The sequence below is a fragment of the Sinocyclocheilus anshuiensis genome, unplaced genomic scaffold, assembly GCF_001515605.1.
Source record: "Sinocyclocheilus anshuiensis isolate Anshui unplaced genomic scaffold, SAMN03320099.WGS_v1.1 scaffold319, whole genome shotgun sequence".
In the NCBI taxonomy this organism is placed as follows: domain Eukaryota; kingdom Metazoa; phylum Chordata; class Actinopteri; order Cypriniformes; family Cyprinidae; genus Sinocyclocheilus; species Sinocyclocheilus anshuiensis.
In genome coordinates, this window is record NW_015552566.1 from 374733 (window position 1) to 394539 (window position 19807).

At 38.1% G+C, this 19807-nt stretch overlaps 2 protein-coding genes across 2 annotated transcripts in view; both read right to left on the reverse strand.

Moving 5' to 3' along the window:
• bcas3 (BCAS3 microtubule associated cell migration factor) overlaps positions 1-10757 on the reverse strand; it is a 238299-nt gene extending 227542 nt beyond the window's left edge. The window contains exons 1-6 of the mRNA XM_016455623.1: positions 10684-10757; positions 9892-9980; positions 9630-9684; positions 9301-9376; positions 8433-8539; positions 3415-3496 (exon numbers count right to left, since the gene is read on the reverse strand). Coding sequence (XP_016311109.1) covers positions 3415-3496; positions 8433-8539; positions 9301-9376; positions 9630-9684; positions 9892-9962 — 391 coding nt within the window. The 5' untranslated portion in view covers positions 9963-9980; positions 10684-10757. The remainder of the gene's footprint in view (positions 1-3414; positions 3497-8432; positions 8540-9300; positions 9377-9629; positions 9685-9891; positions 9981-10683) is intronic.
• Positions 10758-12073: 1316 nt separating this feature from the next.
• Positions 12074-19100, reverse strand: ppm1da (protein phosphatase, Mg2+/Mn2+ dependent, 1Da). The gene is made up of 6 exons (XM_016455667.1): positions 18461-19100; positions 16647-16875; positions 14516-14640; positions 13872-14053; positions 13558-13788; positions 12074-12585 (listed from the first exon to the last, which is right to left on the reverse strand). The coding sequence occupies exons 1-6, from the start codon at positions 18939-18941 to the stop codon at positions 12208-12210; spliced, it is 1626 nt and encodes a 541-aa protein (XP_016311153.1). The 5' UTR covers positions 18942-19100; the 3' UTR covers positions 12074-12207.
• Between the last annotated feature and the right edge of the window lie 707 nt (positions 19101-19807).

The following is a 19807-nucleotide window of genomic DNA, read 5'->3' on the forward strand; positions in this document are numbered from 1 at the left end:
CCCTGTGCCCTCACCCCAAAGAGCCTGTGCTCTTGCACACGGCGAGGAGGGGCCGTTTCTCAGTGAAGCTGTCAGTGTTGAGGGAACCTGCAGCCGGAGGGACAGAAAGGGGAACATTAACCACTGACCCACATAAAGAGGGACATTCATTAGCCACCCGCACATGAGGCCTGTTGTCTCTCTGCCAAAGCCACCCACCCACCAAACTTGAGCTTAAAAAACAGCTACCACAGCAGGAAGCGTGTTGATTGCATTACAAGAGATCTGTAATCAAAATTACGCCTTAAAAACATCCTCAAAAAAAAAAAAACGTTCCTGTCAACTTTGACATTCACACACCCTCACTTAGAAGAGAATAATGCCCTATTCCTCAGAGACTTATGGGGATCAAATGAAATTAAAATACCAGCATGCAAGACATTAAATGGAGACAGAGAACAGAAACGCCACTCAGTGCAACGTGTTGAATGCAAACCATTTCTCCTCCGACTCTAATGGAGAAAGCCTTCAAAGCTTTAGGAGGAGTCTTCTGTCTGACTGGCTTTAATTTCAGAGCTTCGGAGGAATTACAGAATGGCAAAAGGCCGGTAGGCATATTTTGGGTGGAGAAAACATGTCGCAGTGAGTTTACAGATCCCATACTTATCTAATTCTCTTGATTTAAAAGAGAAGGGGGAAAACTTCCATTCATGTCCGGATAGAAGATGATGTTAGCCTTTGTGGAGCTGTAATTTAGGCAGCCATGCCATGACACTAATTAGCTCCAGGAACGTACAGTCCGTGTGGGCGTGTGAGTGCAAATGTGTCATTCTCAAACCTTAACAGTTTAAAGGGCCTCTCCTCCGTCTTCACTTCTCTGTCATCAGACATTGCGACTGGTCACGATATCCAATCATAATGCAAATACGACGGGCCTCTAAAAGACAACAGCTGCCTTCTATTTGAAAGAACAATTAAGGTGCAGAAAACCACCCCTTGCTCCTCTCCATCTGTAGATGTGCGTCTCAAAAACGGCTGGACTTTAAAACAAGTGGTTTTCATTTGTATTTTCCAGTGCCTGTTTTCAATCTATGCTGTGAAATATTGAGAGAATTGTTTTCTGGAAGACATAACAAATTTCCTGCATTTCAGTAAATAATACATTTATAGGACAGCTATTTACGAGTGCGCGCTCAGCAGTGGGGTAAATTTAAACGGAGAGGAAGCAATCGCAGATTTTTGGTCAGCTGTGGATATGACCGTCCGTAGCTGTCACCTGGAAATGAATCACTGCAGAAACAACAGCAGAAGTCAAAAACAGAACGGATGCGGAAAAAAAGTCAGTTTGCATTTTTAGAGAAAGCGGAACTTCCTCCTTTATTCTGGGAAAGACCTTGCATTATTAAAATTGACACCTATTTTCAGGACTTTCCAAATCCGCTCACCCAGCTAAAACAATTACTCTTTTTAAATCCCACTACAGTATGACACTGTTTGCGCCAAACAGATCACAATCAGTTTCCCCACTTGTAAAATTCATTTGATTTAGCTGAGAAGCATTCTCCTCATGTGTCGGCCGTCTGCTGCTTCTTATTATGACAATTCCCTTTTATCTGAATCCAGCCGGCGTTCAATGCCTTTATTGTGCATTGTTTAAATCTGCCGAAAGGACAGAACACAAATTCTGTGCATAAATGTCACACTACAATACGACTCAGTGCATTTCCTATTCCTTTTGTTTTTACATTTGAATATGGCCATGCCACTTATTTAGCGAGATTAAAAAAAATCTGACTATATAATATCTGAACAGATAATATCCTGTTTTAGTCATAACAGAAAGTGTGCAAAATCATCAAACAGGAAGAAAAAAAAATGTGAAGGGGACAGTTTGGCATAACATTAATATTTAATCATACCTAATCAGGCTGCGTGTATTTTAGTTTAGTAAGATGTAGCGTGCATTTTTTGTCAGACTATTCATTTTCGTCTTTTAACAAATGGAATGAGCACAGGCATGCGATGGCCAATGAGTGAGCCGTGATGAAAGAGAAGGAAAATCTCAGAAGTCTGCAGTTCCTCTCTGCCAGAGCGGCGGTAAAAGTCCAGGCAGCCAGCTGACAGCATGCCAACATAATTGTGAAGGACTGATTTTAATATTATGAAGGGAAAACAGCGGGGCTCTGGCGAGCTCTCAGCGCTATTAAGAAACAGAAGGTAGTCTTTAATTTAAACATGATATATGGAATGGATATATATATATATATATATATATGGAAAAGCCAGTAAGGAAGAGAGACATGGAACTGTATAAATTGCCACATCTCGGTCTAGCTTGATTCGAAAAAGCATGTAACTGCTGAAAACTGATTTTACTTTCTGCAAATTTCTAGGCAAATAATAGTGGCAAACATGACATGTAAAATAACGTGCCGTTTATGTAACATATGACATGAAATACATTTAAGCGTAGCGGGAGATCATGCTCTGTCAACACATATTTCAATTTGGAGGTGGACGCTTGTTCTTGACAAGCTGAAAATTAAGATGTCACTAGAATGTAGAACTTATAATAATATTTCAGAGCAGCAGTTTTACTTGCAGTAATGAAAAGTCTTCTAGCAGGGGTTATAAGCCTAAGATGGAGCTTAGGTCTATTCTAGAAAGGAGTTTGGGGTGGGGGGACAATGCTAAATGCAAAAAATTTTAATGCAACCGAATTTTTGTGCCTTCTTAGGATGCCAAAGTAAAAAAAAAAAAAAGAAACTGTCTTGCTGTTCAGTCTACACTACCATTCAAAAGTTTGGGATCTGTAAGTTTAGGTTTTTGTGTGTGTGTGTTTCAAAGAGGTTTCTTATGTTACCTAATGCTGCATTTATTTAATCAGAAATACAGTAAAACAGTAATATTATGAAATATTGCAATGTAAATGTAAAAGTTTTTTTTGTAAAATTGTGATGTAAATTAATGTAATTTATTATCATCCTGTGATGGCAAAGATGAATTTTCAGCAGCCAATACTCCAGTCTTCAGTGTCACATGATCATCCAGAAATTCAATTTTTTTCAAAATTGAAAAACAGCATAGTGCTTTTTAATATTTTTGTGGAAACCATTATACCTCCTTTTTTAGGATTCGTTGGCGAATTAAAAAATTCAACAGAACAGCTTTTATTTGAAACAAGTCTTTACTGTTACTTTTGATCAATGTAATGCATCCTTGGTTAATAAATGTATTAATTTCTTTAAAAAAAAAAAAAAACTTTTGAATGGTGATGTATGCCAAGTTTTGCATATTGCTAGGCCTATGCAGTATTAAATTTCTTTGTTAGATTTCAAAAACATTTTGTTGGGGCCACTATATCTTAAAAGTCATGCACTTATGTGGCTCTGCAGAATGAGCGAAGCCCAGGCTTTTGGGTTGTATGATACTCACTGATATGAGGAGCAGGCAGGATCCTAGCAGTTCGCACAGGTCCATGCCTCACCGAGAACAGCTCCTGTGCTTCCCCGTTCAGCTGCAGAGAGAAGAAACAAACAGACATGCTTAAAACACACCGGACAGTGATGTTACAGAGATAAACTCAGTTCAAAGACAGCAAAGAGTACTGTGGGTGTGAGAATGTGGTGATGCATAAACTCTGGAGGTGCATATGGGTTTGTACCAGAGCCACATCTCAAAGGTTATCAGGCCCGAGACAAAATGGCAACCTTATAATTACAGTACAGAGTTGACAGGGCTCCAGCATTTTATCTTGTATTTGTACATCAGCTAACACATTCCGTTTGAAAGTGTTGACACAGAGTGTCCAACTGAGAAACACCCATGATGAATGTCCTAAATACTGTGGCATCCCTTTTGGAACATTAACATAAAAGTATTCGACTGTGAATCACACAATGCTCTGTTTGGTCTGCAGCGGCTGTGATGTGGTTTGATAATGAGTCACCCAACAACTAGAAGATAAACATCAGGCATCTGTGGACAAACCAAAGTAAGACACTTCCAAAAAAAAAAAAAAACTGCTGTGTAATGTTATCTGGCTATCGTATATGAACGGAAAATGGATAAAAGCCGCAAAACTCAATTCTGTCATTGACAAACATGCTCTTAAATGACACTTGTGCTGTTTTCAAAGCTGCAGTCTGTTTTTTTCATAGTTAAATTATCCTATCCCAGCTTAATGGAACAGTTCACCCAAAAATGAAAATCATGGGTGAATCACTTACTCACCCTCATGTTGTTCCAAACCCTGTATGACTCTGTTTCTTCAGTGGAACACAAAAGGAGAAATTGTTAAGTATATACCAGTCATCGAGCACTGGGACTGTCAAGCTCCAAAATGACAAAAAGCTCCTCTGAAGTATTATAAAAGTGGTTAATATGACTCATACATTATATTCCATGTCTTCTAAAGCCATAAAATAATAGCTTTGTCTCAAAAACACACCAAAATTTAAGTCATTATTCAAACTTTGATAGTTCTTCTTGGGGAAGTAGCGATGAAAATTATTGATGTTCAGTTCACAAACTAGTCATTCTTTTGAACTGGATCTTTTCAAAGAGCTGATTTATAGGTTCATCATCTGAATGATTCAGTCACAATGATTCGGTTAACGAGGTCAGGTCACAGCTTCATATTCAATTACTTATCCAAAGACTTCAGTAGGTTGATTTCCCTGAAACGAGTAACATTGTGGAACTACTGTTTGTGCATTGTGCACCCGACACTGGCTCAACCAATGGTGCGAGTTTGGGGCGGGACTATCTGCTATGCAACCAATTAAAAGAAATTTTGAAATCTCAGATCCATTCAGAATTATTAAGTCTTTTCTTGCCTCTGCCAGTGTAGGAAAAATCTGAATTGCTGATCAACTCAATGCCATTCGGGGTCAAAAATGTGGTTGCGGGACGTCAAAGAACAATGGGGCACAAACAAAGAGAGATTTGTTCACACTGTAGGACAAATCAATGCAAACTGAGAGAAACAGACTTCACATGAAGGATGGAGGGTGAGCCAACAACTAAACCACAAAACAAAAGCTACCATGTATTCCATAAACGTGCTCCTCAAATAAACACCATTTCCGTGACTAACCGTCCCAGGCCGATATTTAGCACCTACAATGACCATTTGATTGAGCTGTAATAACAATACAGACCTAAATCAAATTAAGTCTTAATCACGTCATTCTCATACCGACACTGTAATAAGCTGGTGGAAATCCGGAGATCTGTGAAACCAAAGCTGGGGAGTGGCGTATCACATCGCAAGGGCGGAAATATCTTGATTGGCGCCCAAATCCTATGGCCTTTTATTCTAGCCTTTTGTTTTAAGAATTAAGCCCTGAATGTGCATCTCTATGCGTGTTAAATTACAGAAACGTCCTTTATCACATTACTGGGCATAATCCATGTGTCTTAAGCAGATAAGCCCACAGAGGATGATTGCTCTTTTGGACAATTAGTAGCTTTTTCGAATGCAGGATCAGAGTTGTGTTTTTATTAAAAGCGCTCGGTGCAGACTTTGTAGCTGCCAAGTGGGAGATTAATATGGCATCTACTACAGCACGGTACATTTGATGTGAGAGAGACAGAAGGAGAGAAAACAAGAGAGAGAGGTAATGCACGCGGGCCACCACAAAACAAAACCCCCGGCTGGCTAATGGGGCAAAGGAATAATGGAATTTAGCAGATTGTGAGGTTTACATTAATGCGACTGTCATTGTGCATTACCAGACTGCTCATCCTCGCTTTACACGGCTTTAGTGGTGGCATCCATCACCAACCTCTCAGCTATTACATTACTATTTATCACAGCAATATGCAAAATTGAGGCTTCTTTTTGTTTTTCCCTCTTGTTGTTTCTAATGTCATTCACATGGATAAAGTGTAGATGCTGGTCATGAAATGAGTTTTGTTAATCTCCAGCCACTCTGTGTGATGAATTCAGCGAATCGGAGCAATTCAACAGTATCTGGAGGTGAGAGAGACGGCAGCTCTGCCTGTATTCTTAGAAAGCGGAGAGCATCTGAAAGTAGAGTGGACAGAGGACAAAGCCCAGCATTAGACAAGAGAGACTGGTGACATCTCTGTCTCCTGGCCTTCTGGGCACTTGATATGATAGCAATAATACAGACATGAACTTCTGCTCTCCTTCCTAAAATACACTATAAAAACAAAGTCTGAAGTCCAATCCAAAAGACTTGGATTGCAAATATCAATTATGTTTCTGTGAAGGGAATTTAAATGTTTCATCTAAAAAAAAAAGACCATAATAAATCCTATCCAATATTCCAATGATTTAATGCATTTTATATTTAACAAAAAAAGTATCAGTACCAACTGAGACATACTCAAAATGTTTGAAAATAGTATTTAAGTAAAGTTTAAAAATAAAAAATAATAATACTAATGCAAAACTGACTAAGTTGATTTTTGGCTAATACAATAATATCTAAATGCCATAATATCTTCTGATAATTATATTAAGCCAGTACGAATAAGCAGATATCTAATTTTAATGTTATGGCAAATAACTTATAAATGGCCTCTATTAAAATGTATTTTATTTATACTATTTTCTAAAATAGAAAATATAAATTCAAAATAAAGCTAAATAAATCACTAAAAACTAAACATTACAGTATAATGTGCAGTATGAAAAACATTTTGAGATTTGCTAAAGTTATGTTTAATAGCGCTATGCAATTGAATCAGTTGTTTCTTGCTTAATATACAGATAAAAGTGTTTGCTTAATGAATACAATGTACAATATAAAGTGATTTTAAAGACTTACTTTAAGTGCGCAAGTGATGACAAAGATAATCTAAATGTAAAAAATAATCAAAATAAGAATGAACAATGAAATGCTCAATATCAACTGATGCCGTAATTTTTAAATTAAATAGTAAATAATAATATCATGCAAATTTTGTGCATCCCTTATCATTTAATCCCTCCTTAAACATGCAATTTCTGCAGCACTATCCTCACCACAGATTTCTCAAACACCCGTCTCTACACATTGGAATCATGAAGTGCATTAGGCTGCTTTAATGATAACAGCAAAGCAGACACCTTCAGTGTACTGCATGTCATCCCTCCACTCCAACACCACTTCAATTAGCCCTGTCTAATCTAACTGCTATCTCCTGCCAGCCAGCAACACCTCCATCAAAGATTCTGCTCCACCAAGATGCTAATGCACAGGAATGCAGAAATGTACTACAGCTAGTGCCACTCCTGCTCCTCCCTTCAACGCCATTACAGAAGGTGTCGGCTCAGCAACTGTCACAAACACTTTGCAGGCAACTTATAGCCAGACACTGTGACGCTTTCAACACTTTCACAAAAAGTGTGAGATGTTGTGTCTGTAATGATGCTTCCAAATTCACGTCATAAGGAAGTGCAAAGCTTTCCTAAAGTGATAACTGTCAGGACTTTCATAATTATCTAAAATAAAGGCTTAGTCAGGGTGACAAATCACATAATATGACCGATATCTTGATCTCTATTACCATATGACTGAGACAGCCAAGTCTGAGAAACCTTTTGAATTGAAATTGACATTTTCACTACTTTACTGGGGAAGCGATATCATATTTAGTTACCATTATTTTTTTACATTTGACATGATTCAGAGCTTAACATGCATCTTGACATAATTTCACCCAACTTCAATACTAAAATCTGTATTCCAGGACACAGCCTTGCCTTTGTCTATGGCGACACCAAGTGGTGAAAAAGAGTCACAGCATAACACAGCAACTGAGCAATATCAAACACAATTTTGAGGTCGTTTGTGAGTCATATTTGACTAAATATTGATTTTAAATACAAAACTGGAATAAAAAATGACAAATTCCCGTATTCATTTTCAAAATAAAGGACAATAAATGCAGTATACACCAGATAGTATGTAGTAGGCAGTACAACAGTATTGATTTCACTGCTGAGCTTCGCTGTCTACACCTTATTGTCACCAAAATTAATGATTTCCAGTTGCTTTGTCAATGACATACAGAAAGAGTGGTCTAGAGAAAAACATGCTGGCTGCATCCAAAAATGCTAAGTAGTGTAATTTGCAACCATTATAAAATATGTTCTATATAGTATGAATGTGTGTTATATGAAAGCATTGCAGAATATTTGTCATGTTGTCATTGTCATGTGACCTACAGCATTGGTTGCATCACTTCACTGCCATTCACAACTTCTCTTCAGTAGCCTCATGGGATAGTACAGTGTCCACTGGCTGTGCATGTCAGAATCTCACCAGAAGTAGTAGTTTATCCAAATAATTTTTGCCTACTCTTTTATGAATACTGTGAATTTGGACATACTACTCTTTTCACATTCTATTTTTAGCCTACTACATAGTCAGCAAGTATGCATATTCAGAAGCAGCCAGTGTAGTGCAGGCAAGAGAGACCATTTAAAATGTACTCACTGATATGCTCCAAATCTGCATTCCATCAGTGTATCCAATCATCAAGCAGAGAGGCGGGTCAGTGCCGCTGCCGTGCATCTCTTGGAACTCTGGTAAGCGAGCCACATCTGGACACAGGGCAAGAAACACAAGTTGTAGGAAATGACACAGAAGTACAACAAATAATTCACAAAGCAAGTAATTCACAAAGGCTTGACGTAAGTTGTAAACAGCTCAATAAACAAACAAGACGCAAATGATCAGAACAATGGAACACATAAATAATGATTCAAAAGTTGGCAAAATATAGCACCTTTCTGATCGCCACTGTTTTTAATCTTCTGACAAAAAGAAAGTGTAAAAAAAAGACCATGGCTATCAATACAAGTGCCAATACAACTGGAAAATTAGGAAAGTTATGTCTAATCTTCTGACAGTCATCTCATCCCCTCATGACATGTTTGCTGGATTGAGGAGCATGGTCAGCATTTAGATGATCCAACGTTGGTGCAACCAAAAACTTTGCTAACCCAATATGACCAGCCCCAAACCACATTTGGGGGGGGGAATAAAATAAAAAAGTTTTATTACATGATTTCTGAAGGAACATGAAGGAGTGATGGCTGCTGAAAATTCAGCGTTGCCATCACAGGAATAAATTACATTTTAAAATATATTAAAATTAAAAAAAAACATACAGCGTGACCAATGTGGTGTAGTCAAATTTACAAAAAATATATATATATTTATGTGCCAGTTTTTTTTTTTTTTAGCTTTTTAGTGAACCAAAAACATGCAGCATGACCAATATGATATAGTCTGACTAACAAACAAATGATTCATATGAGCTGGTCCTTTTAGTGAATCAAAACATGCAACACAAACTTACCATTGATGTCTGTTTTTTCAAAACGGACCCAAACTATCTTCTCTTTTTCATCATTTGGAGGTGTCCCAGTATATGCCTGAAAATTCAAAATTAATACAGGCTAGATATTTTCTAACTAAATTGTTTTTTCTAACTAAATTGTTCTTGCTCTCACTATCACTTATATGTCTAAAAAGAGTCTTTCATAGGCTCTCAACATTTTTACAACAGAAATACATTGAAAATTAAACATTATCCAACACCGACTTTAAATTACAACACGCATAAAAAAGTGAATCTCCAGTTTTGTACACAAAATTACAAGCAAAATTTAAAGGAAAAACATTTACCTGAGGGACTACATCCTGCAAGAACGTAACTACGCTCTCCATGTATGACTGCTCTCTGCAAAACAGTAAAAACAATTCTCATGAAAATAATATAACCACACAAGAAGAGACCTGACCATTTAAACCTAAAAGCTTGAGCAGCAATGCAATATTTTATCACCCTTTTGTTTATTAGGACCAACATCTTAACATTTACAGTACTGATCACTGAATTGGCTTTACAACTGTAATTTCATTCACAAATTAGCCATTATGGTCTTACGTTGCAGCCTGTGCTCGAACCACAACCCCACCAGCACAGCGGCTCGGTCTGCGCGGGGAGTCAGACGCCATGGCCAACCACTCAGGATCCTGTTAGAGCAGAGCATGAGAAGATAGAGTCATGATTTTCACATGATCATCATTACAATAAACATTACTGCAGAGATGCCTCATTGATCATTCTGATCTCAGTATTACTCTAAATTCAACAGAAATAATAGGCTACAAATGAAATCTGCACCACTACAGATCATCCACCTTGCAGATGGATGTAAACAAATCAGGCACAGATGTGCCTGGCTCAGTTAAATCTGCACAACAGACCCATTCCTATTAAGTATTGATCCTGTAAACGATCTATAATACAAACTTGTTACGACAAGCGAGATAAACAAAAGAAAATACTTCAATCAACTCCAGCAATATTTACTAGTAACCAAACTATAGGATGTAAATACCTTTATTACCGTCATAATAATGTAAGTAGCTTTTCATTTCTTTACATTTTACCATAAATTTACCATAATTTAATCCAAGACAATGTCCAAAGAGATGTCAAGAGTGTGTCAGAGAAAACACAGCAGTGAGTTTAGTCAGTTCAACATTTCATCATATCAACTTGATCATCTCCAGTCTGTTAGCTTAGCCAATACCGCTATCTGCCATTTCAACGCTTCAAAGACAATAAACTGAGTAATGACAAGAACTTTTCTCACTTTCTGAAAGAAATATATATGTAATGTATGTAAGAAATGTGCAGTTGAATGTTTAACGATGCGACATTTGTACTAACCAGAGGTTTTGTGTTTTGAATTCGGATCAACAGAGGTCCTCACAAAACGCCACAGTGAAGCTGACATGCAGCGGAAACAACAGATGCCTTGGCCAATCAGAGATGAGCGTCGGAGGCAGATAGCCAATAGTGTTAGGACAAAGGTGGGCACTTGGACCTTTCTGACCAATAGTGGATGGCAGGGACTGTTTGGGTTTGTTTGTTCGCTGAACGAATCTGACGCGTTGTTAAAATTAACATTAACATCGTGATGAAGTGTTATATAAAGCAATATTTATTTGGTTCACACTCATATGAGCATCTCCGCATTTGAAAATTTGCACAACGGCCTGGATAAACGCGCATGTTACATCACGTCACGCTGATGTGTTTATTTACATCGAAGTATCGCGTGATGATCACCAACCGAGCTACTTCGCAGAGCCTCGGCTTCTTTCGGAAAAAAACGAAGTTTTAGACACAGGAAAACTATGAAGGGATGTATAATGGTTATCTTCGAAGGATGTCTTGAAATTATTTAAACTAGTTATATTAAGATAACAAATTGAAGTCCTATTTCTTGTTTTAATTTGTCCCTATAACAACTTCCAATATTTTTATTAAAGAGCATAGTTTTTATTGTAAAATTTTTATTGACCTGTTTAGCATAGCAGCACCTTCAGTTTAGAATGACAATTTCTCCCATCATAAGAAAAAAAACAATGTTAATGAAATCCTTGGAAACATTAAAATAACCATAATGCTTAAAATCCAAAATGCATAATTCATAAAGTTCATGCCTGCATACAATGTTAGCATTAAACCTTATGACACAGGGTTAAGATACCAGTGAACACTAGAAATGATGAAACATTCTCCTTGTTCAGTAAAACAATAACATTGATCCCAAAAAGATTAAATATAACAGGTGACATGTAAGCTGCAGGGAAATATCTTCTCAGAAGATAGAATTTCTTTCTTTTTCTTTTTCCCCACAATCCTCCAATTTTCCACAAAGACTGCACAAATTCAACTTAAAGTGCAAAAATCCCTATTTGATCCATCATATCTACCTGACTGACCTGAAGCATAACAGAACTGAGCAGTGGACACACAATGGAGGAAAAACTAAAACTCATTTAAAAATCAAACATTTTCATTAGTCTGCAAAATATAAAGTATAACAACATAACACTAACATAAACTAAAACTTGAGTGTCGTGAATGGAAGCGAGTGATATTTTTTTTCTTTTGACATTTGCTACTTGCTTCAGGATTTGGTTTCTCAGTAGCTTATATAGGGTGACCATACGTGCCATTTTCCCAGGACGCATCCTGGCCAGGTGTTCTATATTGCCTAAAATATCTAGGGTTTGGCTTTGTTTGCGTGTGCAGACCGATCGGTGCTTAGGCAATATAGAAATCCTGGCCAGGACGCGTCCTGGGAAAATGGCACGTATGGTCACCCTAGCTTATATCAACTAATATCAGAGTCTGACTGTCCAGCATGAATGTACAGATTGCATTGTTATAGGACCATGAATGTCAGAAAACACATACAGTAGTCTTCCCATGCTGCTGAAGCAGCGCTTGGACATTTTCAGACTGTTTCTGACCATTGCCGCCACCACCACTCCTCGCCGAGGACTGTGCGCTCGGTATCTTTGAGGATAAACATGAGGACTCTTTAAGAGGGGACTGGGACAAACTACGACGGGGTTTCTTCAGCACAGGTGAGGAGGAGTCCTCTAGCACCCGCTTGCCTGTAGGCAATCTGTCACAATGGGCCTCATTTTCCAATGAGTCATTACAAGGCAGGTCTTCAGAGTTTGTAAGGCTATCGGGAGATGATTCAAATATCATGCTTGTCTCACAGCTGCCATTATGCTGCTCTGGGATTGGCTGTACTTGAACGTCAGGAACCTAAAAAAAGAAGGAACTATATATGAAGCTTGAGCGTGGTGTTATTTTGAATCAAAATCCACAATATAATACAAAAGAAAAACAACTGCCTTTTAAAATGAAGCAGGCCTTAATTAATTAAATGTTTACTGGTGTTGTATTGTTAAAAGAACAGTTCACCCCAAAAAAGACAAATTGCAGAAAATGTTCTCAACCTTAGGCCACCCAAGATGAAGATGAGATTGTTTGTTCATTGGAACGGATTTGAATAAATTCAGCATTACATCGCCTGTTCACCAATGGATCCTATACAGTGAATGGGTGCCGTGAGAATAAGTCCAAACAGCTGATTAAAACATCATAATAATCTACAAGCTGTGTGTTTATAATTAACAAAACCATAATTTTTTTTTTAATTCAAAGAATTGCTTTCAGCTAAAATACAAATCCTCTATTCATAATATAGATTTCTCCAGTGAAAATGTTGTCTTGTCTAAATCAGGAGAGAAATATACAGATCAAGCACTGTTAACAACTGAAAATAGTCCAAAACAGTTTTAAACAAATATGTCAGTGGATTTTGATGTGAGAGGACAACAGAGGATAGATGTTTTCCACTGGAGTAAGCGTTATTATGGATTATAGACTGGTATTTGTGCCAGAACCAACAGTTTAAAGTGAAAACGCCTTATTGATGGATTTGTTTCTTATAAACACACAGCTTTTCACTTCCGAAGACGTCAATTGGTGAACAGTCTGTTGTGGATTACTGTGGTGTTTTTATCAGCTGTTTGGACTCTCATTCTGACAGCACCCATTCACTGCATTGGATCCACTGGTGACCAAGTGATGTACTGCTATATTTATCCAAATATATCCCGATGATGAATCAAACTTCTACATCTTGGATAGCCTGGTGTGACTAAATTTTCAGCAAATTTTCATTTTTGGGTCTACTATGCCTTAAAATAGAAAATCTAAAACATTCCTAACCTGAGTGGGCAAAGAGTTGGTGCAAGATTTAGGAACGGAGCCACACTTTGGTCCTTGTAGATTATACACAGTCTCGTAAGGTGGCAAACACTCAGCGGATGTCCCGAACGGCTCCAAACAGATAACAATGGCACTGGTATTATCAGCACGGAGCATCCGTTGACGCCATCTCAGTAAGGCATGGTTTACGAGCAGAACAGCATTTGAAACATTTTCCCTTTGGTTCTTTGCCTGTTGGAATAAACATTTAGATAAGCAAACGTTTCGAAAACACAATTAAGACCTTTCCTGAAGCATACATTTAAATTATTCACCTTGGCATAGTCATTTTCCTGGCAAATAGACACAGCCTCCTGTGGTGATACCATGTTCCATAACCCATCACTGCCTAAGATGACGTAACGGTGCTGCTTCAAATTCAGCTTGATAACAGCGGTATCAGGCTCTGGTGACACTACAAACTCTCCGCTGTAGAAGTCGTAACTCCACAGGTCACCTGAAGACACATTCATGTGCATTAAATTATAACATTTTACATACCAGTGAAATCTCACTGTTTGCTCAGTCAGGAGCAGTGACTGATTCTCTCTTTTTATTATGTTGCTTGATTAAGATTTAGGACACATACAGCAGCATGTTGACATAATTTTACATGTATTTGTCCATTCAAACATGATAAAATGACAATTCCGTCAACTGTCCTGAGTGTCTTTCTCACACTGTTGAGCCCTGGCAACTCAGTTTAAACACCTAAACAGCCTATGTTGCAATTCAACATTCTGTTTGTCATTGCTAAAGAACAGAGAATATCATGGTGGTGTGTTGCAATTTGCAAAACAACAGACAATCTCAGCGGACTTGTTGGATGTGTTGAAACGCACTCAACATTCTAATCACTGTTTTCCCAATAATAACAGCAACAATGACCTCATGTAATGAAATAGCATAACCCACTTACCAAGAGCTCGGGCCACAGCCAAAAATGGGATCTGATCGATGACGGTGCTCCTTCTTACTGGTCCATTGTGTGTGAGTCTGGGTCTCTTCCACACCACCCTATTGACTCCAGACTTTTTAATGACACTAGAGGAAAGATGTGACAGTGATCAGTGCTGGGTCTCATCATAGTAAAAGTTTAATGCACAAAAAAACTGCTGACCAAAAAGTAGGGCTGCACGATAAATCGAAATGGAATCGAAATCGCGATTCGACAGAAGCTGCGATTGTCATGCGTATCTTTCAGTGAAGCACGGTTCTGTGATCAGCAGTAATTCTCCATCCAAAGGCCAGAGGGCGCTCTCGTGCTGAAACTCCAAATACACCTAGCAGAAGAAACCCAGGAAATGCCTATCGCTGCAGCTGAATAAACAGAAGATTCAACTGCTTTTATTGATTCAACGTGACTAATAAACACACGATTATGACAATGGTATTGTTTATCTGAGTTATTATTATTATAATTTTCATTAAAATAAAGTATATTTATAATGCAATGCCTTTATCACTGCTTAAATACTATGAAATATGTTGCGTGCCTTATTCTGTGTAAGAAGCCACATCATCTCACAGAAGGATTTATTTCAAACACTCGACTGATGTTATGAACTGAGTTTGGAGTAAAAATATGTTATTAAATGTGGTATTTTCACATGCTTTCAGATGGAGCAGCATTTACTACACAGAGCCGTAGTTCACTGAGAAGCTATACAAACAGTTGTCATTATCGTGATTTTTTTGCGTAACTTGTCAGTGAACTACGGCTATGTGTAGTAAATGCTGCTCCCATCTGAAAGCACATGATGATGATTTACTGCTGATTACATAACCGGCATTACTAACAAAATGCACATGACAATCGCATTCGATTAATCGGCCAAAGAGTCTTGTACCTCTACCTAAAACTAAGTCTGAAAACTTATTCACTAGAGTTTAAACCTTGCCCTAAGCCAAACATTTCAAGGGGCAAGACAATGATACAGGCCATTGGATGCTGGTCTGTATCATATTGACATGCTTTTTATGTTCTTTTAGGCTAAACGACAAAGAAAGCTTGTGTTTAGGTTATGATAATGAGGCTCTGGCTACAGCCAATTGTTATTGACTTACATTTCAAAATAAAACTTTATAAATGTAACAGAAACGGGTAACGTTTTGTGTTTTCCTAATCAGTGTTGACTAGAGGTCGACTGATGTATCGGTTTTGCCGATTAATCGGCACCGATAGTTTTTTGCTGGAACCATCGGTTATCAGCAAAAATCCATGCCGATAGTTTTCCGGGTTGCGTCCATTGCTGGAGCGGCTGAGAAGGGTCTGCTGTCATTACACTCGAGTTGAACGCGACGCGTCCGGAGTGTGTGTGACACCGGTGAGTTCTCCTAGACTCAGCGCTGCGCTTTTATTTTGATTAGATAATCATCAAGTGTTCAAGAATAGAAGAAGTTAAAGTGTGAGAGTATACATAAAATATCCATATGTACATAATTTTAATGCTATTGCCTTTGTGTATATATTTAAAGATGTGCATCTTTAAGCATGACTGTTGAAATGAAATGGTAACACTTTAAAATAAGAGTCCATTTGTAACATTAAGATTAATGAAAGCTGTGTAATGAAAGTATTGTTCCTTCTTAGAGTGTGTTAATTACAAAATTTTTATTATTACTACTACTACTACTACTACTAGTAGTAGTAGTAGTAGTAGTAGTAGTAGTAGTATGGTTCAGTACTGTTTTTTTAATAAAGCATTATTTTAGTTTTTGTTCAGTATCCATTTAAAAAACTATTGGTTAATTAATCGGTATCGGCCAGTGTGGTCCAACCTAGCTATCGGTATCGGCAAAATCCACTATCGGTCGACCTCTAGTGTTGACAAAATAAAAGAATGAGGATGGTTACTTGTGAAGGTTAACCAAAAAAGCAGATAACAAGAAAGTCTACAATCAAATTGCAAAATAAGCTCATCCAGCTGCGTCGCTAGCACATGCCTCCACATATTGTTTACCAAAAGCAGAAGGTACCAAGAGTGTGTGAATACAGTTTGTTAACATTAGTTGTGTGTAAGCTTACTTGTTTTATTAGAACAACTCACCTGCCACCAAGCCCCTCTATTCTCTCCCTTTCCTTTGGGAGTTCAGGTTTGTGGTCCTGTGTAATTTCTACAGTTCGAATGAACTCGTCAGAGGGGTGATCCTGCACCCCCAACACCACCGCCGAGTCCCCAACATGGGCAACATACATACGATCACGTCGTATTACAACAATACTTGCAGTTGTACCAGAAGTGCTGGGAAGTCCTGTAACCGTCTTTGGCCATTCCGCTAAAAGAAAGCAGATTATAAAGTTTTCAAAAACAGATCAGGGGATGAATTACTCTTTCTGTTTAAAATGGATGTTTCACACAAAAATACAAATTGTGTTATACATGTGGAAGAAAAAAGCTAATATTTGGCAAAATGTCCAATTTGTTTTTTCTTTCTTTGCAATGAAAGTGCATGAAGTCCAAGGATACAATACATTCTGCTTGAACTTTCTTTCATGCAAGAAAGTCCTAGAGGTCTGAAATGAAGGTGAATAAATTAAAAACATGCTTTTAATGCAGAATCAGTGAGATACTGCTGAGTTTTACAATTGGTCAAAAGAATTTAGGTCATACACTACTCAGCTAGTCCTAACTTGATCTCCAATGCTATATTGTGCCTATAATAAATACATTGCATTTGTTGTTTGTTTTGGTTTATGCTAATATGTATTTAATAAGTTAAAGGGGCCATATGATGCTGCTAAAAAGAACATTATTTTGTGTATTTGGTGTAATGAAATGTGTTTATGTGGTTTAAAGTTAAAAAAAGCACATTATTTTCCACATACTGTACATTATTGTTTCCGGCGTGAGCTGAGGCGGCGGGCAGGCGTGAGCTGAGGCGGCGGGCAGGCGTGAGCTGAGCTGAGCAGCACTAAGTTGATGTATTTCCTCAGCGACCAGCACAGATCAGCTCTAGGCATGACGAAGCGGATATCGTCCTCTTTTGGAAGACCAAACAAAGTAGTTTCGCTTTCACAACGCAGCACACAGCGTCTTCACGACATGGCGGCAGCAACAATACTACAGCGAGAATAAAAGTTATGCCTTCTTTCTTTGCGTGAACATTTGGGCGGTGTTATGCAAATCTTCCCACATAGTGACGTAGATATGTGGGGGCGTGTTAGAACGAGCCGTTTTAGGTAGGTGTGGTTAACTCTTAACTTTTATAAAGAATATCTCTTTGGATTTGAGACTTTAGTCTTTGCAACTTTACAGATCTTCTTTATGCACCAGGAGCTTGTAACACTCCAAAGAGAAAGGAAAAATTGAAATCGCATCATATGACCCCTTTAACACATTATTGTTTGTTGTAGGTACTCAGTTAATTGCACGACCATGAAGTCATGTTGTCACACTCCACAAGGGGGCTACCCGCTCTGTGTAGAAAACAGCTTATTTTAGAAGAATGACAAAACTTACTATTCCTCTCATGTGAATTTACATAGGTTTAAAATGTATATCTCTTTAAAATATCGTTAATTTATTTGAAAGAAAAACTTTTTAATTAGCAAAAAAATGACTAGGTGCGCCTTTAAGCAAACCAACTCAGTTTGCAGGTGTCTAAGGTGTTGAGCTGTTATTTCTGTAAGCAAATCATTATTCTGATCTGATGTGCTGTCACTCTAGTTCAGATATGTATTAGTTGTTTGGTGTGGCCTGCAGTGGGTGTTCAACTTCTTTTGGCGGGATGCATCTGATGTTGCAACCTTCATTCAAAAAGATCAGCTGTCCTTTTCCATTGCACGTCCATAAAATGGCAGAGACTTCACAGCAGTGTTAAAGGAGAACGTATATATGTAACGTTCCATTTCATAACTTACGTAATTTCTTCCACATGGCATGGTGACAAGAGATGAATCCCTTTCGCAGAGCCGCGCACACCTCGTCGTCGTCCTCAGACCAAAAGCCTCTTTGTTTTTTAATGTGGTCCCACAAATGGCTGCGAGCAAAGCGCGCGGCGTCCGGACCCCCGTGTCCGTCGAACACGGCGAACATAGCCACCGCCCGCGGCCGACGGGCGTTTTTGGACGGGTGAGAGGAGAGCATCGACGCCTGCTGTAGAGTAGAGCTTGGTTCATCATCTTGAACATAAGTTACAGTGATAGATCCGGGGATGGAGTCTTGGATCGAAGCGTCGGGGTTTTGGTCTTTTGCTGGTGCCGCGATCTCGCCACGTTCGGCGGCGTCCAGTTCATCTTCACTCGGCTCATCCTCCTGCTTCATCGTCACTAAGTCCTCCATGTATTTCCTACCGCCTTGGTCATAATAAATACTAGCTCGACATGAAAATATCCCATCCATATTTTGATCGGACAGAAAGGCCGGTAGAATAGCAGTGTTTAATGTTTAGGCAGGACTGAGGCCGGGCGCGCTTTCCTTTTTGTTTACCTTCGATGTTGTGAGCATGCGCAGAAGCACCATGACAGGGGTCAGTGGAAGCCCTAGGTTATTTGACCCTTGATTTGATTGAGAAGAGTCCTTGAGATAGCCATAGCATAATAGAATTATAAAAACATTAACTCATATGATAATAAACTAGCTAGCTAGCTATCTATCTATCTATCTATCTATCTTAAAGTTAGTAAATATAGTAAGGAAAAGCATGTAACATTGTATCATCACATCACACGCATCTTTATTTATGGAATGTTTATTTCATTTCTTTATCTCATTGTAATCCAGCGTCTGTATTACAGTAGTTTTGACAATATAGTAACTAATATGGTTTTGTTTTGACTGTTCACATGGTTGAAGGAAAATGGGATATATATATATATGTATATTTTTTCTTGTTTTATTTAGAGCTTTGTTTATATATAAAATGACTGCATTTAAGCATACTACTCTGTAAATACATTTACATATGTTAGTTTTGATTGCTTCTATTGTCCTCATTTGTAAGTCGCTTTGGATGAAAGTGTCTGCTAAATAACTAAATGTAATATAAGGGCATGCTTTAGATGTATACACGACTAGGCTACTAGAAAATATTATTATACATAATCTATATAATTGTATATCTGTACAAGCCATTATTTTATTTTAAGGTACAGCATTGAAGGAGTCTTTGACCTTGTGCTTATTTGTCTCCAAAGCAGTTTCCTATAGTAGTGAATCTTGAAAATCAAGAAAGACATCCAGACAGCTTATTGTGAACTGTCTAGTGA

Coding starts and splice junctions, on each gene's coding strand:
- ppm1da (XM_016455667.1), bottom strand. CDS start 18,941: ATGGATGGGATATTTTCATGTCGAGCTAGTATTTATTATGACCAAGGC. Junction 16,876..18,460: donor TGCCATGTGGAAGAAATTAC/GTAAGTTATGAA, acceptor GCTTTCTTTTAG/CGGAATGGCCAAAGACGGTT. Junction 12,586..13,557: donor CCAACTCTTTGCCCACTCAG/GTTAGGAATGTT, acceptor TTCTTTTTTTAG/GTTCCTGACGTTCAAGTACA.